Source organism: Gymnoscopelus microlampas (assembly GCF_963454915.1).
Source record: "Gymnoscopelus microlampas genome assembly, chromosome: 5".
NCBI classification, from domain to species: domain Eukaryota; kingdom Metazoa; phylum Chordata; class Actinopteri; order Myctophiformes; family Myctophidae; genus Gymnoscopelus; species Gymnoscopelus microlampas.
This window is the reverse complement of record NC_139942.1, coordinates 50,914,486-50,939,413: the sequence shown is the minus strand read 5'-3', so window position 1 is coordinate 50,939,413 and position 24,928 is coordinate 50,914,486. Positions and strand designations below refer to the sequence as shown.

The 24,928-nt window shown below is 42.6% G+C and overlaps 2 protein-coding genes across 2 annotated transcripts; both read right to left on the bottom strand.

The window, feature by feature from the left end:
* Positions 1-229: 229 nt before the first annotated feature.
* On the bottom strand, positions 230-4,290 carry fem1a (fem-1 homolog a). Its single transcript, XM_084056440.1, has 2 exons — positions 2,846-4,290; positions 230-1,040 (listed from the first exon to the last, which is right to left on the bottom strand). The coding sequence occupies exons 1-2, from the start codon at positions 4,112-4,114 to the stop codon at positions 432-434; spliced, it is 1,878 nt and encodes a 625-aa protein (XP_083912566.1). The 5' UTR covers positions 4,115-4,290; the 3' UTR covers positions 230-431.
* Positions 4,291-6,743: 2,453 nt separating this feature from the next.
* LOC311045163 (uncharacterized protein) lies at positions 6,744-23,416 on the bottom strand (the record flags this gene model as incomplete). Its single annotated transcript, XM_084056973.1, has 2 exons — positions 6,744-7,117; positions 22,948-23,416. 2 exons carry the CDS (start codon positions 23,414-23,416, stop codon positions 6,744-6,746), a joined length of 843 nt encoding a protein of 280 aa, XP_083913099.1.
* Positions 23,417-24,928: the final 1,512 nt, after the last annotated feature.

The window sequence follows — 24,928 nt, the reverse complement described above, 5'->3', positions numbered from 1 at the left end:
ACCTATATGACGTGCCCAAAATAGGGATCGATTACCAATTGATTATTTGAATAAATTATTGATTATCTTTTTTTTAAATAATGGATTAAATCGATCACTTTTAAGACCTGGAACGCATCTGTGTCATTTCTTTGGCCATTCAAAAATAGCAGATATACAAGCTCATAGCGCGGCACAGAGTGCCGCGCTATGAGCTTGTAGATCTGCTATTTTTGAAAAATCTTGAGAAAAAAAAAAGTTTAAATCTTTTTCCAAAAACTGTTAGGATTTAGATTTTTTTTAAGAATCGCCTCAGGTCGTTGCAACCCTGCTGATATCAACGGGGGAGGGGCGGGAGGATAAATAAAGGGTTTGGAGAGGAGAGGGGAGGAGGCTGGTTGTGGTTGTGGGGGGGTGCTGGGGGGGCGTGGGGGATAGTGTGTGGAGGAGGGTCAGTGGAGCTCTATGAAGGCCTCCATCTCCTCTGAGATGAGCCCCTTGTAGGGCAGTCTGTGTCTCTCGATGGCGCGCGCCGCCAGGCACTGCAAGGTGACGTAGTTCAACGGGTACAGGGCCTGCTGGTTCCCCCCGCCGCCTCCTCCGCCGCCGCTCTGCTCGTCCAGCAGCTGGAACGCCGTCTTCTGGTGCGCGTTGGTGGCGTCGAAGTGGGCGCCGCCGCGCACCAGCAGCGCCATGATCTCCGGCGAGCCGTTGGCGGCGGCCACGTGCAGCGGCGTGTTGTTGTCGCAGTCGCGCGAGTCCACGTCGGCGCCGCACTCCAGCAGCAGCTGGGCCACGGCCACGGAGGGGAAGCGGCCCACCGGGTAGCGGCCCACCGACGTGGTGTCCTTGTCCACCGCCATGTGGAGGGGCGTGTAGCCCAGGCGGCCGCGCGGGTTCAGCTTCAGCAGCCGGTAGACCGTCTGCTTCTTCTGGTGCTCCTGCTCGCCACTGCACTCCAGCTTCTCCAGCAGGAAGATCAGGTGCAGGATGATGGACAGGGCCTTGGTGAACTGGGGGGCCTCCGGGGGGTTGTCCCGCTGGGCCACCGCACGCTCCACCTTCATTTGATTGATTGATTGATTGAATACTTTATTAGTCAGAATTGTAAACAGCACAGTGGTACAGTTAACCCATTAAGACCTGAGGCCATTCTTAAAAATGTTTTCTAAATCCTAACGTTTTTTTGAAAAAAAAAAAAAGATTTCCAAGATTTTTCAAAAATAGCAGATATACAAGCTCATAGCGCGGCACTCGGTGCCGCGCTATGAGCTTGTATATCTGCTATTTTTGAATAGCCAAAGAAATCTAAAGTGACACAGATGCGTTCCAGGTATTAATGGGTTAAGGCTGAAAAGATAACACAAAAAGTCCTGGGGACTTGTTTCCATTGTGGTCCTATGTATTCAATTCATCAACATAGAATAAAAAATGTACACAATAACACATGTCATCAACAAATACAAACACTGTATGTCCCTTTCAATGGGAAATTTACATTTTCCTCCTCTTGTGGTCTCCTGCAGTGGTGTGTTCTACCGTTATACGCTGCATACGGCGTACACAGTCCAGATTATTTTGGGAAGAAGCGTTTACAGTCTAATAACCATTTCATCCATTGAAAACGCGAGAGCGTATACCCACGACCACGCGCACCGTATCGTATACCCTCCGGAAAAACCTATAACACGCCACTGGTCTCCTGATGGATGTTTTGAAAAGGAACTCAGGGCGTTCCACATTTTGGTGGCAGAGTTAGAGTAGTGGAATGAGAATGAGAAAATGTTTGCTCTAAATGTGAGTGGTACATATGGTACCACCCTGTATGGTGTGAGGTTAGTGTACGGTCAAAGTCATTGTTCTGCTAAGTTGAGTCAAGTTCAAGATTCATTGGTGTTATAAAGTCAGTTGAGTCTTAAGTCATCACATGTTGTGACTTAAGTTCAAGTCTCAAGTCCACACACCTCTGCTGATAATACTACTGACACTGTAAAGTAGGGCTGACTAACCGGAAATATATCCAAACTGTCATAAAGGTCTTATAACAGAATTGTCGCGACAAAAGTTTTTTTTAAAAGTTTTGTTTTCTTTAGTTAGACTAACCGCTTGATCCCCCCTGTGTTATACTTTGTACAATGGTGGCGTGCACACATTGTGAAAATAGCTGATCTATTCACAACATGTCGCAGCTTGCTACAATTTTCCCAATGTTTCTTTTCTTTTAATCGTTCCTTAATCGGAATCGAGGCAAAAGTTGAAACAATCGTGATATTGATTTGAAGTCATATCGTCCCGCCTTACTGTAACGATACCAGAGTATGCATTCTGTGATGTGGTAACAGCATTGTGACTTTGTGATTGTGTGTGTATTTGCATACTTACCTGCCTAGAAGCACAGGGCGGATACAATGCTATGTCACAGGGACTGTGTTTTATTCTGCATAGTGCGGGCTAGTGTACAGGGTCTATGTATTATTGTTTTTTTGTTGATAGAAGGTTTTTGTGTGTGTGATGTTATCCTTTCCCTGACTCTCTGTTTTTTTTTTTTTGTATTTACTACCCTTGCTGTATCTTACAGCACTGATTCTCAGACCCCCATAACTCTGAGAGCGTACAAATGTAACCAAATGGACCCGTATGGGTCCATTTGGTTCCATTTGTACGCTCTCAGAGTTACAGACCTGTAAGGGTCCATTTGGAGTACTTCTCTCACTCTGTATCTGTACCCTAAATGCTGTGCTGACACTGACAGCTGACACACCTCGACACATTGCCGGGGCAGGGGAATCGAACCTGGGGGACCTTTCCGTTTCCCCCGGCGGCCTCGCAGGGCCTACTCAGCTTTACGGCCCGGTCTAACACTCACCTCCCTGACGCTCTTCCCCAGCACGCCCATCAGGTCGTGGAAGGTGACTCGCGTGGCCAGCGTTCCCTTCGCCCGGTCCTGGAGCACGAAGGAGAAGAGCTCGGCGAAGGACAGGAAGCTGGAGGCCGTCATGGGGCTGAGCGGGTCCAGGTTGCTCTGCTGCATGTCCAGGGCGTACTTCCACAGGCTGATGCAGCGCTCAAAGTTGCCCGAGTCGGCGTAGACGGCCCCCCTGTAGCGGATGTAGTAGGAGGTGTCGGGGTGCGAGGGCCCCAGGATGCGCTCGCGCACCAGCAGCGCCTGCATGCGCATCTCGTCCGGGTCCGTGATGAGGGCCTCCAGCTCCTCCACCGTGCTCACCTCCCGGGCGCAGTCGTAGGCCGGGATCGGGGGTCCCGAAGCCGGGGGCTTGGCCAGCAGGGCGTTCTTCTCCCCGGGTTGCCTCAGCTCCATGGCTCTCCTCCAGTAGCGCATGGCCCCCAGCAGGTCTCGCTTCTTGTCCACGAAGGTGGCCCCCAGGAGCTCCAGGGCGTCGATGCGCTCCTCCCTGGAAGAGCGCGGCTGGTGGGCCAGGTACTCCACTATGTTGGTGTGGCCCGTGACGCTGGCGGCGAGGAGAGGCGTCATGCCGTAGCCGTCCCTCTCCATGCGGGCGTTGCACTTCAGCAGCATCTTCATGATGTCCAGGCTGCCGGACTCGGCACAGTCGTGCAGGGCGGTGTTCCCCTTGACGCTCTTGCGGTTGACGTCGGCGCCGCGCTCCAGGAGGAACTTGGCGATCTCCTTGTGGCCCTTGTAGCAGGAGATCATGAGGCAGGTGTGCCCGTGGCGGTTGGCCACCTCCATGTCGGCGCGGTGCTCCACCAGGTAGCGCACGATCTCCAGGTGGCCGTCGAAGCAGGCGGCGCGCAGCGGCGTGGAATTGGTGAGCGTGGTGTTGTTGACCAGCGCGCCGTGCCTCAGCAGCGTCCGCACCACGGGCAGGTGGCCGGCGGCCGACGCCGCCCACAGCGGCGGCGCGCCCTCGATCGTCTCGCCGTCGAAGTTGACGGCGCCGCCGCCCTCCACCGCGGCCCTGCAGTGCTCCAGCAGGTAGTCCACCACCTCCAGGTGGCCGTAGCGGGAGGCCACCAGTAAGGGGGTCCCGCCCTGGGTCTTCTCCTCGGCCAGAGCCTCCAGCTCCTCGGCGCTCTTGTTGCTCAGCAACTTCTGGATAAGTTTCAGCTTGCCGTCCCTGGCCGCGTTGAACACCGCCGTGCTTATGTCCATTTTTGTTATCGTTGTGTTACTCTAAAGTCCGCGCCGACGCAGCGGCCTCCCAGCCGGTCATAATAAGAATGTTTTATTAAATCATATGATCATGTAATCTTTAGCCCGGGTCGGGTTTGTGTCCCGATGCATCTTTCTGCCATTTTGAGCAGGGAGCTGCTGTCAAGATGGCTGTGTCTGTTGTTTGACAGGTTCTATGTTTACACACACGCCGCAAAGCATTGTGGGAGATGTAGTTGTAAATGACGTTCCCTGTGACGTTCTTAAGCCTCGGTGGGCACAAATGACGTTATAAACAACTAGAGTTCCCATGATGCATGTCGATAGGATGACCTAACAACCCCCGTGGGTTCGCTTGTTACATGAGCCCCAACACACCGAGCGCACCGGCGTAAATGTAATATTATCTCTAAATCTATATTTATATCATTAATATCAGGAGTGGTAGCAACATTAGTAGCAAATAATACATTTATTATGATCATTAGTGATATTATTATTATCATTACGTTTCTTTTTGTGATCTAAAGACAAAAATGGTTGGATTTCATTGCTGTACTGTCAGCTGGCCAGTAGAGGGCAGCTGAACACGCCAGTCAGCAGAGCTCAGTCCAGCTGAACCATGGACTCTAGAGACATAAAAGATGCACTTTTATCTGAAATTACCACTTATAGTGACTTGTAACCACACTACAGTGTATTATAACAGTGATTATAGTGCATATAAACATTATTATAACATATTACAACTACAAGAATTGTTAAACAATCAAAACTAATCTCTGAGTGTCCATCAATTATAGGCCTAGGTCAATGTTTCCCAAACCAAGGCCAGGGGTTCTCAATCTTTTTAGCTCCAGACCCAAAGGCAATGTGTTGTGAGCTTGTAGATCTGCTATTTTCACTACCATTAAAACAGTGTTTTAGGCAGCGCACCCTGACTTGGTTGATGCACCCACAATCCTTAAGAAGAAAAGAAAATAGCCTATATATATATATCCACATGAAAAGCATCAATATTATTCATGCTCAAAAAATGATATTCAATACCAATATTCCAGAGAGCAGGACAATGTTCTTCACATTTTAATATAACTGACACTACGCTGCAATAACGTTTCAATGAACTGCAACACAGTTATGCAAAAACTGTCACTTTTAAAGAGCAAAGAGGCAAGGTGAAGGCAAGGATTGATTGAATAACTTTATTAACAGTTTCTAAGCAAGTACAATTAAGTAAGCAATGCTAAAATTATAACACAAAAAAGCCCTGTATTCAATTCATAATCAAGACATACAAGATGCTGTCATAACTTTAGCCACATTAAACGTTTTCTTTTGACAAAGCCTCACTATGTCACTTTTTTTAAATTAATAAAATGTAATTTTGTCCACTCTGTATGGTAGTGTATGTTAATACAATATAACTTACTTGGGGTGATTGTATTTTGTCTACCTGCTCTTCTATTGAGACACTTAGATTGTGTCAGAGGTCATATCTCAACTAGACACAGGATCTGACATGAATTTTTACCTGATGGTCAAGATTAAATTTATCCCCTGAGCAAGCAGGCCGGCTAAAAATGTCAGCACTTGCGCAGGAAACCGGGTTCAAATCCGGGTCAGAAGAGGAAAGTTACATGGTGCTGCTTTAATACAAGTATTTAAATTACAGCTGAAGAGCAATTACATTTTTCTTTTTAATTAAACATTTATAATTGCATGTTTTTATTTTGTGAAAAATCCCACTTGAAAGCATGACAGTGTAATGAAGTAATTATTACCAACATTAAACCACCATTAATTTATGCTCAGCTCCATCAGTTTTATTCAAATTAAATTTACTTTTTAGTGAATAAAACTGATGCTGCTGAGTAAGAGCAGAGTGTGGGATTTTTCTTCATGATTTTGTGCTCATGGTTGCTTCATTTGTCACTGTACAACACACCTGCATCTGAACGAAGTGGATGTGCAAATATTTTCTTTGCAAAGAGTTACAGACTGGTAAGGTTTGGTTCCTAACACATTTAGCTAGACACCCACTTGAACCCCCTCAAGGACCCCTGGGGGTCCCCGGACCCCACTTTGAGAGCCAATGAATCCAGGATTATTGTACAATTGTATTCTATGGTTCAAGAGTTTTAGGTCAAAACGTGAAGCCTATTACAATGTGGGATGGAGGTTCCTCCTGAGCCTACAAGAGTGAGTGCGCAAAGTGTCTTGGCAATCGGATGCTGCGTTCATGAATTGATGGATTTTGTGCAAAACAAGCTCCTCCTGCAAACTCTGAAAACCAATTGTAGCCTATATCGGAATGGAATCTGAACAAGTTTTCGGGATCAGGGCCCACTTGAAAGTCTTAAAAGTGTTCACGGCCCACCAATATGACCACTTTAAGGTCCACTTCACCTATCTTCATATAATTGGTCCTCACTAATGCTCATTATAATTTGGTGCCATTTTTGTTTACTCACTCTGTCTCAGAGGAGGGCTGTGGACAGTTCAGAAACCCGGCTACCAGTGACATTGTAAAAAGATATACAGACAGTAGATCTACAAACAGACCATAATAAGCGTTTTGTAAGCAGTTCGTAAAGGAGATTGAACATTAATGTTATGTACAAACATGTCATTTTTTGGTGGTTTTGTTGACCTTGGCATAGAGGTCGTTTGAAGAAGAAGATTTAACGGTAGCGTAGGTCACCTTATCTTCATCATCATCAGCATGTGTCTTGGCTCCTCCCACTGCAGCCCTCATCTGATTGGTGTGGACGACAGATGCGTAGGTCAGACTGTCATCGGGGTCCATCTGGTTGGTTGACGGACCGGGGCGGCTCGCTGTTGTTGTGCTCTGATTGGTTGAGGTCAGGGGAACGTCATTGGTGGGCGTGTTCTTCCTCTTGACAACGAAGCAGATCACCAGTGCTGTTGCCATGACTACAACCACAACCACCACAACAATCACCACGGTGATGGTGACATAACTCTTCCTCTGGTCTTGTGCTGAGGAGAGGAGAGGAGGGTCACTTAACTTTGACACTAAACTGAAGATGATATTTGTATATGTTACAGGTAGATTGGCATTCCAGGTAAATTGGAAAAGAAGCGCTTGTTTTCACCGCCCCCCAAGCAATTCTGTAGAACCAACGCTAGAGGGCAATGCACGCCAGACATGAGTCACACCACACACGCACCAGGCGCCTGGAGGCACTCGGGCGCGCCTCCTTGGCCTCAAGGTCTGCTGAGTCGGCGCGCCTCCGTCATGGTCCAAAACTATACTTTATCGGCGAAAAAAAAGTAGTCCGCGGTTGTTTGAAAAAGTAATGTCCCAAGCGGGAGTCAAACCCAGACTCCCAGTGATTGTGGATGGGGAGTCCAATATAAGTGCGCCACTGAGGCCGGTATGTATGTATATCCATGTTGTCGTTGTCGTCGTCCTCGCATCGCAGCCCCGCCCCGAGCCTAAAAACAAGCGATCCACTTCCAATCTCCCTGGAATGCCAATCTACCTGTGACATATACATTAAATGAACCAGGCTTTTGGCGCTCGGGTGGTGCAGTGGTAAAGTCCCTGCCCACCACCACAGAGGTTGTGGGTTAGAATCCACCGTGGTGCATCCGGCTTTGTGGTTCGTCTGTGCGAACACAATTGGCCCGTGTTCGGGGGAAGGAAGCAGGTCGGGGAGGGTGATAAATGTCACTGCATGTATGGGCTGGGGCGGCACCTGTCAGTGGGGAGTGTTGCACGGGAGGATGTAACAGTGACAACACAGAAATGTGTGTGGGGAGGAATTAATTGGCATAACGACTAAATTGGGGAGAAAAAGGGGGTAAAAAAATTATTACTCTAAATTTAGGGAAAAATAATAATAATAAAGAAGCACCATTAGCAGGGCGGAATTTTGATACCATAGTGCACTTGGTGATACAAGCGCGAAATTTGGCACAGATGACCTTCATATGACCCTAATTGATAATCAACCTCTGGCCACGCGGAATTCCTAAGATTTCAAGATGGCCACCACCAGTTTTCAAAATGGCTGCAACTGGGCCAATGTGTTGGACTATATCGCTTTGCTGGGGCTTATTTTAATATAAGAGAATATTTTCTGGAGGTATTCCTACCAAGTAAGATAAAAAATAACATTAGGTTCCAATATGGCGGCATATTTTCCAATATGGCTGCCGATAAATTGCAGAAATGTGCATCTGCTTATGGTTTATCCACATGAGCTTGTAGTACATGTATTTGTATTAATTATCATACACAGAATCCATTTATGGAACATTTGAAAGTGATTTATTAGCTTGGTAAAGCTTAGTGCTTACTTTTTGTTTTGTTATTAAGTCATTATAAACACATTCTCATTTACAATGGTGGCTGGGCAAGTGACAGGCCAGTGTACTAGCAACTGCAACCACAGAGGGGTGTGCAGATAAGTCCAAACTTAAAGCATTTTCAGTGTCCAGAACATGCTTTTTTACATCCACATCATGTCAGCTTCTGGCATAATTTGGCAAACAGGACTGCACAAGAGTGACTGGCCCCATATATGTCCTGTTTGGAATGCACTTCACTTGCATTCACTTCCTTGTAGGAACTACTTCTATGAAGTTCTATCGTACATGAGTACTATGAACTCCTCAATGACTTGCATATGTTTATCATTTATTGCAACAGGTGTTGAACCTAATTTGGAGAAGTTGTTTGCCATGCTGACCTTTTTCCCTTTCCATGGAAGGACGAAACTGTGTGGCATCCCCTGAATGCATGAAAGAAGCAAAGACCTGATGACTTTGATTCAATAGCTGATGCAATTTCATGAACGGGATCCATCTGAGATCCTTCCCTCCTTCCAAAGGCAATCCACAGCTAATTCAAGCCAAGTCTTTGAACAAGTGAAACTGTTATGTCAACAATGTCAGTATCTGAGGCAGAGCTGCTGAGGATAGCATCTGACACATCATGATTCGCAGCTCAGATACTGACGTTGTCATAGCAGTTGCACTTGTTCATATTAAGTAAGTCTGAGACTTATTGTCAGTATCAGCTGAGAACGCAGGGGTCTTATAGACCCCCTGGTATTGCTGAGGTGGAGCGCTACACTCACTGTACCTACTCATACACTGATCCTGATCGAACCCATGACCATGTGATCCGAAGGTGAAAGCTCTACCGACTGAGCTACCCAGACACAAAGACTTGGCTTGAAAAAGCTGTCGAAGGACCTCAGGATGGATCCCCCTTCATGAAAATGCATCAGCTATTGGATCAAAGTCATCAGGTCTTTGCTTCTTTCATGCGTTCAGCAGATGCCATACAGTTTTGTCCTTCCATGGAAAGAGAAAAAGGTCAGCACCTGTTTAAGAAAATATCCCTATATATATCTAAGTTTTTGTATTTATTGGTGAACATATTGAAAAGTCTGTTGCCCTAGGTCATTAAAAAGCTACCAAATCACTTTAAAATGTGCTATAAATTGATTCTGTGTATGGTAATTAATAAAAAAATACATGTGCTACAAGCTCATGTGAATGTACATTTATGCAATTTATCGGCAGCCATATTGGAAAATATGCCGCCATATTGGAACCTAATATATATTTTTTTATCTTACTTGGTAGAAATACCTTCAGAACATATTCTCCTATATTAAAATAAGGGGAAAATCAAAGATTTACAGCCCCAGCAAAGTGATATAATAAACTGGTGGTGGCCATCTTGAAATCTTAGGATTTTTGCGTGGCCAGAGGTTGATTATCAATTAGGGTCATATGAAGGACATCTGTGCCAAATTTCGCGCTTGTATCACCAAGTGCACTATCGTGTATTGAAAACGGCAAAATTCCGCCCTGCTACATGTTAAAACGGACCCCATATCACTACAACTGACACCACACAACTGTAATGTAGTGGTTCAGTTGTATGTGGAGTCAGTTATTATTATACTTTTATACTTTTTCTCCCCAACTTAGTCATTATGCCATTTAGGCTAATTCCTCCCCACACACATTTGTGTGTTGTCACTGCTGTTGTATCCTACTGACTCACCTGCCAGTGAGGAGCCCCAACCAGGAGGACGTTGTCTCTCTCTCTATCATACTCCTCCTGTCCCCAGCCCGTAGGAGTACGCGTAGTGACAAATAACACCCTCCCTGCCCGGCTTCCCTCCCCCGAACACGTGCCAATTGTGTTCCAGTGGTAACCAACCTTTTCAAGCACGTGAGCACTTTTTATTCCAAAGTGTAAGCTGAGATCTACCACTACAATATGTTCCAAAAAAAACTCCAGCAAGTAAGACATCATATTTACTGTTGCAATTTCTGACAGACTCGATCTCTTTGCATACATCCACACAAAAGATAGTAGTCTAAATATAAATGAACAAAATTACGCATTTTGGGGGAAAAATGTATAAAAATGCAGAAATATTACGAATCTTGCTGATTATTATAGACGCTCAACAAAGCCGGTGGATTCAAACCCCCAGCCTGGGTGGGCAGCTAATTTACCACTGCACCACTCAAGCGCCTTATGTGTAATCAGTTATAATGCAGTGTCAGTTGTTGTAATGTAATGTGGTCAGTTGTGGTGTCCAACACACAACTCATCTCCTACCTGGTGTTTGTTGGATGGTAGAGACAGTGGACAGTGAATCAACAGGTGGTTGTTGGATGGTAGAGACAGTGGACAGTGAATCAACAGGTGGTTGTTGGATGGTAGAGACAGTGGACAGTGAATTAACAGGTGGTTGGATGAACGAGGCAGTCGTAGAACGAAGTGGTGTTCCAGTGGGAGGGTTGTTTGTTTGTGTCGTCTTCAAGTCTCCTGGGAAGTCAATGAATGTCTGCACTTTTTTGTCAACAATCAGCTGACATCTTCTGAACTTCATCCGGTTGTTGTCGATGGTCAGCTTGGTAGAACATCCTTTCGTGTCTTTTATCAGGGTACCATTCTTCCTCAGCCAGCTCAGCTTAACACAGCTTTCATCATGTTGAAACAGAGAGCATGTTAATGTCTGTTTTGTCCCTCTGTTTCCTCTGGTGATGTCCAGTACAGACAGATCAGACTTGTGTTCTCTCTTCCCAGATGGTCTACAGGTATAACGACCAGCATCTTCAGCTGTGATGTCTTTAACAGTCAGGGAGCAGTTAGACTCCAAACTCATTCTGTCTGCTTTCGATTTTGGGTTTAGTTTACCCCTTTCAATCAAACCATTCTTAGCCACAACAGCACGCGTTGAATCTTCTTTTTTTTTTATAATTCCACCTAGTTGATTTACAGCCAGGATCATCAGGTAACGTGTTCTTACATCTCAGATTGACAGTATCTCCAGATCTTCTGTAGAGTTTAACATGGTCCTTTAGGTGAGTTTTGTCGACTCCAAGCAGCAGAATGAAAAACAACTGAATCCATTTGATCCCAGACATTCTGATCTGAACTGTCTGTCTGTCTGTATATCTGTCTCAGTGTGTGAGTGAAGCTGACTGGAGAGCAGCACTAGTTTTGTGGTTGAAGTTCCTTCCTCAGTCATTCTGCAGAGGTAGAGCTTCCTTTGCAAACATTCAGTTTACATGTAGAATAGACTTTAATGTCTCAGTATTTATAGACTCTAAAGCCTGAATAGCAAATCTCAGTGTGTGTTTATTGATTATAGGCTCTTTATGGTCTTTGTGATGTACAGCATATATACTTCATAACCTTCCATATTCAAAATAGTAAATGTATAGGCTATGGATCCTTTATCCAAAGTGCTTTACAGTGTGCATTACATTCACCCAGTCATTCACACATATTCACACAGAGGACACCATGCAAGACTCCAACCTGCTCATCAGCAGCAGTTGGGGGTTCAGTGTCTTGCTCAAGGACAGCTGGGAATCAAACCAGTTACCTTCCATTTCCCAAGCGTCCGCTCTACCTTCTGAGACTCTGACACTCTCTTACTATGTTTTACACAATGTCATTATTTAATTTCGTTTCACCTTCTTCTAAAGTAATTTAGAAGGAGAAATTAGTCAGGGATTACAGTAGCACATTTTAAATCTAGACCCAGTCAACCAAAAGTGTACGTACTTCATATATTGGTTAAAAATATGTATGATAATGATCAATAGATTAGATCTAAAACCTAATAATGTTGACCGTTTAACGTGATAAAAAACAGTTATGGGTGTGACGAGCATGTGTGACAAGCATGAGATAGAGGTGTTAACCACGACCTAAAAACACTTCAGACTCACATGTCTCAGAGACACTGAGAACTACTTCTGTGTGACACTGACTGTACATTTAGTTCTTTGTAGACATTATTAATCCATTAATGAGGCCGATTCTACAAATGCAGATTTAATAGCTAAATCCCACAGAGTGTCTGTGTGTGTGTGTGTGTGTGTGTGTGTGTGTGTGTGTGTATGTGTGTGTGTGTGTGTGTGTGTGTGTGTGTGTGTGTGTGTGTGTGTGTGTGTGTGTGTGTGTGTGTGTGTGTGTGTGTGTGTGTGTGTGTGTGTGTGTGTGTGTGTGTGTGTGTCCCAGGGTCCCCAGAGGGTTTTTGCTATTTTCACGACCTGCTAGTTTCCCAAAGTAAACAGTGTTTTAGGCAGTGCACCCTGACTTGGTTGATGCACCCTCAATCCTTAAGAAAATAAAATAGCCTATATATATATATATATATATATCCACATGAAAGGCATCAAGATTATTCATGCAAATAATGATATTCAATACCAATATTCCAGAGAGCAGGACAATGTTCTTCACATTTTAATATAACTGACACTACACTGCAACAAAGTTTCAATGAACTGCAACAAAGTTATACAAAAACTGTCACTTTTAAAGAGCAAAGAGGATGGATGAAGGCAATGATTGATTGAATACTTTATTAACAGTTTGCAAGCAAGTACAATTAAGTAAGCAATGCTAAAATCATAACACAAAAAAACATGTATTCAATTCATAATCAAGACATACAAGATGCTGTCATAATTATAGCAACATTAAACTTTTTCTTTTGACAAAGCCTCACTATGTACATTTTTTTAAATTAATAAAATGTAATTTTGTCCACTCTGTATGGTAGTGTATGTTAATACAATAAAACTATACGCTTGTGGTGATTGTATTTTGTCTACCTGCTCTTCTATTGAGACATTTAGATCATGTCAAAGGTCATGTCTCACCTAGACACAGGATCTGACACAAAGGTTTACCTGATGGTCAAGATTAAATCTATCCCCTGAGCAAGCAGGCTGGCTAAAAATGTCAGCACTTGCGCAGGAAACCGGGGTAGAAGAGGAAAGTTACACAGTGCTGCTTTAATACAAGTATTTAAATTACAGCGGAAGAGCAATTTATTTTTAAATATAAATTATTTTAATTAAACATTTCATTTATGCTCAGCTGCATCAGTTTTATTCAAATTAAATTGACTTTATTTCATTGAATAAAACTGATGCTGCTGAGCAATAGTTACAGACTCATTTAGCTGGAGACCCACTTGAACCCCCTCAAGGACCCCTGGGGGTCCCCAGACCCCACTTTGAGAACCACTGCTTAACAGGCACAGTGTTGGAGGAGGGAGAAATGCCTAATTTTATACTATGAGAAGAGACTTTTTTTTTACTATGGGTTCCCAGATTGTGAGAAGAGAGGTTTCTCTTCACTTTATTTTAATTTAGCTTTAGCTTTGTACTACCTTTTGGTCATGTGCTGCTGAGAAACATCTACAAATAAAAACTTTCAAATTGCACAGATCGATGCAAACGTGTGTGAGATGCATCAACTACGATCATGGCCAACTGTGGAGAATAACTTAAAATCTTGTTGTATGTTGTTAATGTAAATGTAATGTTTAACTACCTGACATAGGACAGTGGAGGGAGAGCTGAAAACCTCACACCTGCGGTTTTATAAAGACATCGGGCCAGAACAGACAGGAGAGGAAATCCTTTGTTGCCGCCTTACATGCCAGATGGCATTAAGAGCAGTAAGACTAATGTTTAACTAGAAAGTGCGCTACTCTGAGCGCATGCATCCGCAAGGCCAGATTGCCTACTCAGGGCCCACACATTATTGAATTAAAATCTGTGGCACAAATGGCCGGGGCCTATATTATGTGGAGTTGCGTCATGAGCCAATGAATCCAGGGATTTTTAAATGTACAGTATTGCTATTGAACAACCTACTATATGGTTCAAGCCTATTTAAAAAAAATGTGGGATGGAGGTTCTTCATGAGCCTACGAGAGAGTGTGCGCAGAGTTTCACAGCAATCGGACACTGCATTCATAAATTGAGGGATTTTGTGCAAAACGGGGCCCTCCCACAAACTCTGAAAGCCAATTGTATCCAGTCGGAGTGGAATCTGAAAAAGTGTGACGGATAAACGTGAACACAGAAATAATATGTACAGATTTGTATGCGTTTTCTGGATCAGGGCCCACTTGAATATCTTAAAAGTGTTCGCGTCCCACCCATCTGACCACTTAAAGGACCACTTCACCCATTTTCAACCTATCTTCAATTGGTCCTCACTATTGCTCATTTTGTCTACTCACTCTGTGTCTCAGAGGGCTGTGGACAGTTCAGAAACCCGCCTATCAATGACATCATCGGTAGAAAGCTATGCAGACAGTACATCTATATACAGACCATAATATAAGAGTTTTGTAAGCATTCCTAAAGGAGATTGAACATTAACTTGTTGTGCAAACATGTCATTTTTTGGCTGTTTTGTTGACCTTGGCGTAGAGGTCGTTTGAAGAACGAGATTTAACGGTAGCGTAGGTCACTTTATCTTCATCATCATCATCATCATGTGTCTTGGCTCCTCCCACTGCAGCCCTCGTCTGATTGGTGTGGACGACAGACGCATAGGTCAGACTATCATCGGGGTCGATCTGGTTGGTTGACGGACCGGGGCGGCTCGCTGTTGTTGTGCTTTGATTGGTTGAGGTCAGGGGAATGTCATTGGTGGGCGTGTTCTTCCTCTTGACAACGAAGCAGATCACCAGTGCTGTTGCCATGACTACAACCACAACCACCACAACAATCACCACGGTGATGGTGACATAACTCTGTGCTGTGGAGAGGAGAGGTCACTTTTTACACTTTGACACTAAACTGAGATGATATAACCTTTCTTTGCAGAAGCACCATGTTAAAACGGACCCCGTATTATTACATTATAACTGACACCACACAACTGTAATGTGGTGGTTCAGTTGTATGTGGTGTCAGTTATTAATATACTTTTATGCTTTTTCTCCCCAACTTAGGCATTGTGCCAATTCCCGCCTCCACACACACATTTGTGTCACTGCTGTTGTATCCTACTGACTCACCTGCCAGTAAGGAGCCCCCACCGGGAGGACGTAGTAGAGCCTCTATCATACTCCTCCTGTCCCCAGCCCGTAGGACGTAGGAGTACGCGTAGTGACAAATAACACCCTCCCTGCCAGGCTTCCCTACCCCGAACAGGCACATACAGCACATATAGACCAATGGTAACCGACCTTTTCAAGCCCGTGAGCACTTTATATTCCAATGTCTAAGCCAAGATCTATACCACTACAATATGTTCCAAAAAAACACCATGAGTAATACATCATATATATTTATTGTTGCAATTTCTGACCAACTCAATCTCTTTGCATACATCCACACAAAGGATAGTAGTCTAAATATGAATAAACAATATTTTTGTCTGTGAGGGTCTGTTATAGGGGTGTCATGATTCAAACTCATTTCACAATACGATACACGATATTGGGCTGACGATATCAAGACGATATTATTATTATTATATATTTTTTCAATTATCATCAACATTGGCCATCATCTTCAGTTTAAAAGTGCTTTACTTATATATATATATCTTTTTTTTTAAAGTTAATACTGCATAAATATAACCTCATAGTCATATTCTTGTCATCAAAAGCCCCCCCCCAAAAAAAGAAGGCTTGTCGGTCGGCTTTGACGATCGACATTTAGATTGCGATCGACCGGTTATAGACGCTCGACAAAGCCTTTGCACCACGGCGGATTTGAACCCCCAGCCTCCGCGGTGGTGGGCAGGTACTTTACCACTGCACCCCTTGAGCGCCTTGTGTGCTGTCAGTTATAATGCACGGTCAGTAGTAATATAATATGGGTCAGTTGTGGTGTCCAACACACAACTCCTCTCCTACCTGGTGGAGGGTTGTTTGTTTGTGTCGTCTTCAAGTCTTCTGGGAAGTCAATGGATGTCTTGTTTTTGCCTTCAACAGTCACCTGACATCTTCTGAACTTCATCAGGTTGTTGTTGATGATCAGAGAGGTAGAGTGTTCAGAGCTAAAGTCATCTTTTATCTGGATACCATCCTTGTTTAGCCAGCTCAGCGTAGCATAGGTATCATCATATTCAAACAGAGAGCATGTTAATGTCTGTTCGGTCCCTCTGTTTCCTCTAGTGATGTTCAGTACAGACAGATAAATCTGTTTTTCCTTCCCAGATCGTTGACAGGTATAAAGACCTGCATCTTCAGCTGTGATGTCTTTAACAGTCAGAGAACAGTTAGAATCCAAACTCATTCTGTTTGCTTTAGATGGGGTTAGTTTACTCATTCGAATCAAACCATTCTCAGCCACAACACCAGGAGAGGCTGAATCTTTCCCTTCATAAAGCCATGTAGTTGATTTACAGCCAGCAGGTAACTTTCTGTTACATCTCAGATTGACAATATCTCCAGATCTTCTGTAGAGGTTAACACTTCTCTGTAGGTGAGTTTTGTCGACTCCAAGCAGCAAAATGAAAAACAACTGAATCCATTTGATCCCAGACATTCTGATATGAACTTTCTGTCTGTCTGTCTGTATATCTGTCTGTCTGTCTCAGTGTGTCAGTGAAGCTGACTGGAGAGCAGCACTAGTTTTGTGGCTGAAGTTCCTTCCTCATTCATTAACGTCATGTCATTCTGCAGAGGTAGAGTTTCCTATTAAACATTCAGTTTACATGTAGAATAGACTTTAATGTCTCAGTATTTATAGACTCTAAGCCTGAACAGCACATCTCAGTGTGTGTTTATTGTTTATAGGCTCTTTATGGTCTTTGTGATGTACAGTATACTTCATAAGACCCAACCTTCCATATTCAAAATATTAAATGTATAGGCTATGGATCCTTTATCCAAAGTGCTTTACAGTGTGCATTATATTCACCCAGTCATTCACACATATTCACACAGAGGACACCATGCAAGACACCAACCTGCTCATCAGCAGCAGTTAGGGGTTCAGTGTCTTGCTCAAGGACAGCTGGGAATCAAACCAGTTACCTTCCATTTCCCAAGCGGCCGCTCTACCTTCTCTTCTCTTCTCAAGACTCTGACACTCTAATACTATGTTTACACAATTTAATTGTTTCATTTCATTTCACCTCCTTCTAAAGGAATTTAGAAGGAGAAATTAGTCAGGGTGTACAGTTGCAAATGTTAAATCTAGACCCAGTCAAAAGTGTACGTACTTCATATATTGGTTAAAATATTTATAATAATGATAAATAGATTAGATCTAAGACCTAATAATGTTGACAGTTTAACGTGATAAAAAAGAACTAACAGTTATGGGTATGGCGAGCATGAGATAGAGGTGTTAACCACGACCTAAAAACACTTCAGGCCCACATGTCTCAGAGACGCTGAGAACTACTTCTGTGTGACACTAACTGTACATTTACTTCTTTGTAGACGTTATCAATCCATTAATGAGGCCGATTCTACAAATACATTCTAAATCAGTAGTTCTCAAACTTTATTTGTGCCAATGACCCTCAAAAAATTTCAAACACTTTTAAAACAATGTTAAAAAATAGCAGTTGTACAAGATCGCAGCGCGGCACAAAGTGACGCACTGTGAGCTTGTATATATGCTATTTTTGAATGGCCGACGTTAAATAAAAAATTACACAGATGCTTTCCCAGATTTAATAGCTTAATCCCACAGTGTGTGTGTGTGTGTGTGTGTGTGTGTGTGTGTGTGTGTGTGTGTGTGTGTGTGTGTGTGTGTGTGTGTGTGTGTGTGTGTGTGTGTGTGTGTGTGTGTGTGTGTGTGCGTGCGTGCGTGCGTGTGTACACAATTGATTGTGGTTGTAGAAGTCCTCTTGGGTCAGGGTGGGATGTGTCAATGACCACGTGGTTCCACCAGTACCACACATCTTCAGTTGTACCATGACCTCATCGGGTCCTAAACAGTCCTGTTAGTAGCGTCTAAGTCAGTGGTTCTCAAACTTTTTCATGTCAAGTCACTTCAAACAATATATAAAAGGTTTGCAGAAATTTTAAAGATTTTTCAAAAATATCAGATATACAAGCTCATAGCGCGAGCTTGTATATCTGATATTTTTCAATAGCCAAAGTATAAAAGGTTAAAGTGGTTAAAATTATTGTGATGCTATATTAACACTTTTTCCTGGGGACCCCCTGGAACCCCCCCCCAAGTACCCCTGGGGGTCCCCGGACCCCACTTTGAGAACCAATGGTCTAAGTCTATTTTGTCTATTCTTTGGAGTTCAACACGTCTAGTTAAAAGCAGACTTACAGTATCAGGAGGGAAAACAAAACCACATAGCCAACGTGGAATGGACGCTTATGGGTCTGTAACTCTGAGAGTGGACAAATGTAACCAAATGGACCCGTAAGGGAGTTAAATAAATACAGAGAATTTCAAAGTGTAGCTCAGCATCCCAGAGATGAAAAAAAGGTATCAAATGAGGGTCCATGGTCTGTTGCATATCAAACTATAGGGTCCTTCAAATGAGAGAGGTTGACAATTCCTGTGTCTCAATTCAGAGGGTGCATCCTACAAAGTGCGGTGCCTAGGTAGGGTGTTTTTAAATCTTTAAAGGTTTTGGCAGCATTGAATCAGAGCTTCTACCTCCCAATAACTGTACATGGGTCTTGAGGTCTACTGACCAATCACTTCTTAAGATCCCACCAACAAAACTGAGGACTCGGGGAGATGGATAATTAACCGATGTGGTGCCCAAACTGTGGAACTATCTTCCACCCCATGTTGGAGCGTCTCAAACCCTGTCTGTGTTTAAATCACGTTTGAAAACTTGCGTATTCCTTGGTGTTCGAAAATTCAGACTGAGAGTTGCTGTTTCCACTAGACATTGTGTCGATATGTTGTCCTGTTTATTGTGTATTGTTTTGCTTTTGTAATTTTTTGTATTCTTTTGTTACTGAGTGAAGTGTAGAGCACTTTGGTTCAACACTTGTTTTAAATGTGCTCTATAAATGAAGTGGCTTGGATTGGATTGGCGGGTAGGGCGGCCACTAAAAAAATAGTTTTTGCCCATCTGTCTGTCTGTCTGTCTGTCTGTGTGTCAGTGAGGCTGACTGGAGAGCAGCATTAGATTTTAATGGTGCAAAACCAACGTTTTGACGAGACACAGGTCTTCTTGAAACGAGCAGTTTGGCCTCTTTCTTTTTAAAAGTCTTCTGCAACGTGGTCAGCAACACCTCAGCTATATTGGTGTGCGCCCTTTTTAGCTTGTTGGTTTGCCAGTTCCTCCTTCATTAACATGTAATTCTGCAGAGTTTCCTCTGGACACGTCTCTTATAGGCTCTAAGCCTGAACAGAACATACAGTATGTGTGTGTTTATTGTATACATGCTCTATATGGTCTTTGTAATGTAGGCTATAGACTTCATATGACCCAACCTTCCATATTCAAAATGGTAAAATAAGTGGTGGATTTATATAGCACCTTTATCCAATTCACCCATTCACACACAAACAGCAGATGACACCATGCAAGGCACCAAAGGGGGGTTCAAGGGGGGGTTCCTAAGGATGTTGACTGTTTAACGTGATAAAAAGGAACACACAGGTTGACAGTCATGGTGTGGCATGAGTTAGAAGTGTTATAACCACAAAAAACACTTCAAACCTTTCACTCCCACATGTCTCAGAGACGCTGAGTAACTACTGCTGTGTGTCTCTGTTCCGCAATATGGTGGAACACTGACTGTACATTTATTAATTTCTTTGCAGACGTTATTAATCCCAATTCAATTCAATTTAACAATTTAAGAAAGAAATGGGTAAAGTATGTACAGTTTGAGGGGGGTACAGCATTGTGTTAAAGAGAGTTATGTCACATTGCAGCGTTATATACATGTTATATATACATATTATATATACAGGGTAGAAAGCTTTTTGAAACAAATGGCAGCAATTCTTTGCTGTCACTTTTGGAACAATTAGCAGCATTTTCCCCCAAACGATTTAAATAGCATACAAAAAAGCCTCAGATTTGAATTGTGTTGAAAGGTAGCAGCCCTTTGTAGATCTGCTGTTTTCACTACTTCTTAAAGTTATTTTCCTTTCTATGTCCTTTCTTTCTTTTTTACATTTATGGATTTTTTTTGCATTTAATAAAAAAAACTTGCGCACATTAAAAATGGGTCCGCAACACACAAATCGGTCCCGACCCACTGTTTACTTTGGGAAACAGTGTTTTAGGCAGTGCACCCTTCTACACACCAACTTGACTTTTTTCCAAAATGACTTTAATTCGATCGATTAGTCAACCCATGGAGACTTGAATTCATGGATATTTTTAAGTTTTTGTCGCATTCCTAAGCCCATAACTGTATTAAATGATTGGCTTAGGAATGCGACAAAAACTAAAAGATATCCATGAATTCAAGTCTCCATGGGATGACTAATCGATAGATAGTTGGGGGTGAACTATCTCTTTAAGAAAGACAAAAAATATTGCCTATTTATATTCACATTATAGGCATAAAAATGTATCATGCATAATGTTATTCAATATTCCAGAGAGCAGCACAATGTGCTTCACATTTTAATGAAACTGAAACTACACTGAAACAAGGTTTCAATGAACTGAAACAAAGTTATGCAAAAACTGTCACTTTTAATTAGCAAATGGGTGAAGGCAAGGATTGATTGATTGATTGATTGATCACTTTATTAACAGTTTGCAAACAGTAGGCTATAGCAAGTACAATTACAACAATACAAGCAATGCTAAAAGGATAACACAAAATTCTTTGATGGCTTGTTTCCATTGTGGTCCTATGAATTCAATTAATCATCGAGACAAACATACTGTACAATACAATAAATCATGCTTGGCCAGCCTTCACAAGTGGGGCAGTAGCCCAAGCCCACTGTGTGCTTGTGGAGAGGAGCAAACTATGGAGCATATCATAGAAGTTTGTCCTCTCCAAAGACTGAAAGGAGGATTAGTCACCCTCCATACAGCAGACCAGGAGGCAACTGCTTGGCTTAAGGACTTTGCATTCGCTAAGTAAAAAATAAATCATCATCAATACCAAGATCAATAAAAGGTGTAAATACAGAAAACAAGCTAAAAGACTAATTGCTTTATTTATTCCTGTTGTGACACACAGAGGCTTATTGGCAGAGACCCATCATCAGGGAAGATGGGGGAAATTATGTCATCATTTTAGCCACATTTGTGATTTTTGATTATTATTTTTCGGATTAAAATTATTTAAATTACAGCTGAAGAGCAAATTATTTTCTTATTTTAAATAAAGAGCAAAAAAAAGAGGAAAGAAAGGGGAGTCCCGCACATTGTCTTCACTTACACCAAAAATAATAATGCCGTTTCTTTGCTCAAGTTCATTACTCCGATGCACCAGTCCATTTCAGTAGTGAAAGGTCTTTTTACACTTTATTTTAAATAAGAAATGTACATTTACATTTTAAATACTTGAAAGCATTACAGTGTAATGACGTAATTGTCACAACCATGAACCACCATTATTATATTTCTCTCACACACTCCATAGAAACAGCTTGAGCACCCCAAAGAGTGCATGATGCACCCCACTTTATAAATCGCTGATGTAGGTCATTAAAATGCTATATTCTGTGTTATGATTATTGCTAAAACATTATGAATATTTACAAGTGCTTAATAACTATAATTACACTGTGTTATGAGCAGATTATAATGCATTAAGTAGGCCTGAGTTTATAATGCATTATAAACATGGGTTTGAACCCATTTTATACAGACAGTAGATCTATATACAGACCATAAAAGAAGCGTTTCGTAAATCAGTGGAATTTAAATGACAAACATGTCATTTATTGGTGGTTTTGTTGACCTTGGCGTAGAGGTCGTTTGAAGAACGAGATTCAACGGTAGCGTAGGTCACCTTATCTTCATCGTCATCACCATCATCTTCATCATCATCATCGTCACGTGTCTCGGCTCCTCCCACTGCAGCCCTCGTCTGATTGGTGTGGACGACAGAAGCGCAGGTCAGACTGTCATCAGGATGGATTTGATTGGCTGATAGATAGAGGTGGCTCTCTATTGTTGTAATCTAATTGGTTGAGGTCAGGGGAATGTCATTGGTGGGCGTGTTCTTCCTCTTGACAACGAAGTAGACCCCCAATGCTGTTGTTGCCATGACTACAACGGCAACAATAACCCTGGTGATGGTGACATGAGTCGTCGGGTGTGGTGCTGTGGAGAGGAGAGGAGGGTCACTTTTTACACTTTGACACTAAACTGAGCTGGTGATATTTGTATTAAATTAACCATCTTTATAGAAGCATTGTGTTAAAACTGACTGTATTACACTACAACTGACGCCACACTACTTTATTGTGGTTCAGTTGTGTGTGGAGTCAGTTATAATGCAGTGTCAGTAGTAAGGCAATCTGGGAATCCATCCGGGGAAAAAAAGGAAAACACATATTCTTTTAATGTAATGTGGTTCAGTTGTAAATGTATGTCATGTAGGTCAGTTGTGGTGTCCAACACACAACTCCTCTCCTACCTGATGGTTGTTGGATGGTAGAGACAGTGGACAGTGAATCAACAGGTGGTTGGATGGACGAGGCAGTGGTAGAACGAGGTGGTGTTCCAGTGGGAGGGTTGGTTGTTTGTGTCGTCTTCAAGTCTCCTGGGAAGTCAATGAATGTCTTCTTTTTGCCTTCAACAGTCACCTGACATCTTCTGAACTTCATCAGGTTGTTGTTGATGATCAGAGAGGTAGAGTGTTCAGAGCTAAAGTCATCTTTTATCTGGGTACCATCCTCGTTTAGCCAGCTCAGCGTAGCATAGGTATCATCATATTCAAACAGAGAGCATGTTAATGTCTGTTCGGTCCCTCTGTTTCCTCTGGTGATGCTCAGTACAGACAGATAAAGCTGTGTTTTCTTCCCAGATCGTTGACAGGTATAACGACCAGCATCTTCAGCTGTGATGTCTTTAACAGTCAGAGAGCAGCTAGAATCCAAACTCATTCTCTTTGCTTTAGATGGGGTTAGTTTTCTCATTAGAATCAAACCATTCTCAGCCACAACACCAGGAGAGGCTGAATCTTTATCTTCATAAAGCCACTTGGTTGATTTACAGCCAGGAGGTAACTTTTTGTTACATCTCAGATCGACAGTACCTCCAGATCTTCTGTAGAGGTCAAAAGGGTCCTGTAGGTGAGTTTTGTCGACTCCAAGCAGCAGAATGAAAAACAACTGAATCCATTTGATCCCAGACATTCTGATCTGAACTTTCTGTCTGCAGCTTTCTGTCTGAGCTGTCTGTCCGTCTGTCCGTCTGTCCGTCTGTCCGTCTACAGTATCTGTATATCTGTCTCAGTGAGGCTGACTGGAGAGCAGCACTAGTTTTGTGGTTGAAGTTCCTTCCTCATTCATTAACATGTCATGTCATTCTGCAGAGGTAGAGTTTCCTATGTAAACATTCAGTTTACATGTAGAATAGATTTTAATGTCTCTGTATTTATAGACTCTAAGCCTGAACAGCACATCTCTGTGTGTGTGTATTGTTTATAGACTCTTTATGGTCTTTGTTTCAGTAATGTGGTCTTTGTACAGTAATTATACTTCATAAGGCCCAACCTTCCATATTCAAAATAAAGGTAAATGTATAGGCTATAGATCATTTATCCAAAGTGCTTTACACCCAGTCATTCACACACAGACAGCAGAAGACACCATGCAAGACTCCAACCTCCTCATCAGCAGCAGTTAGGGGTTCAGTGTCTTGCTCAAGGACAGCTGGGAATCAAACCAGTTATCTTCCATTTTCCAAGCGGCCGCTCTACCTTCTGAGACTCTCTTACTATGTTTGCACAATTTAATTTTTTCATTTATTTCACCCCCTTCTAAAGTCATTTAGAAGGAGAAATTAGTCAGTGTGTACAGTAGCAAATTGTAAATCTAGACCCAGTCAAAAGTGTACGTACTTCATATATTGGTTAAACATATTTATAATAATGATCACTAGATCTAAGACCTAATAATGTTGACCGTTTAACGTGATAAAAAAGAACTAACAGTTATGGGTATGACGAGCATGAGATAGAGGTGTTAACCACGACCTAAAAACACTTCAGACCCACATGTCTCAGAGACGCTGAGAACTACTTCTGTGTGACACTAACTGTACATTTACTTCTTTGTAGACGTTAATGAGGCCGATTCTACAAAGCCATTCTAAATCAGTAGTTCTCAAACTTTATTCGTGCCAAGGACCCTCAAAAATGTTCAAACTTTTAAAAAATGTGAAAAAATAGCAATGTACAAGATCGCAGCGCGGCACTGTGAGCTTGTATATCTGCTATTTTTGAATGGGAAACGCTAAAATAAAAAATGACACAGATGCTTTCCCAGCATTTAATGGCTTAATCCCACTGTGTGTGTGTGTGTGTGTGTGTGTGTGTGTGTGTGTGTGTGTGTGTGTGTGTGTGTGTGTGTGTGTGTGTGTGTGTGTGTGTGTGTGTGTGTGTGTGTGTGTGT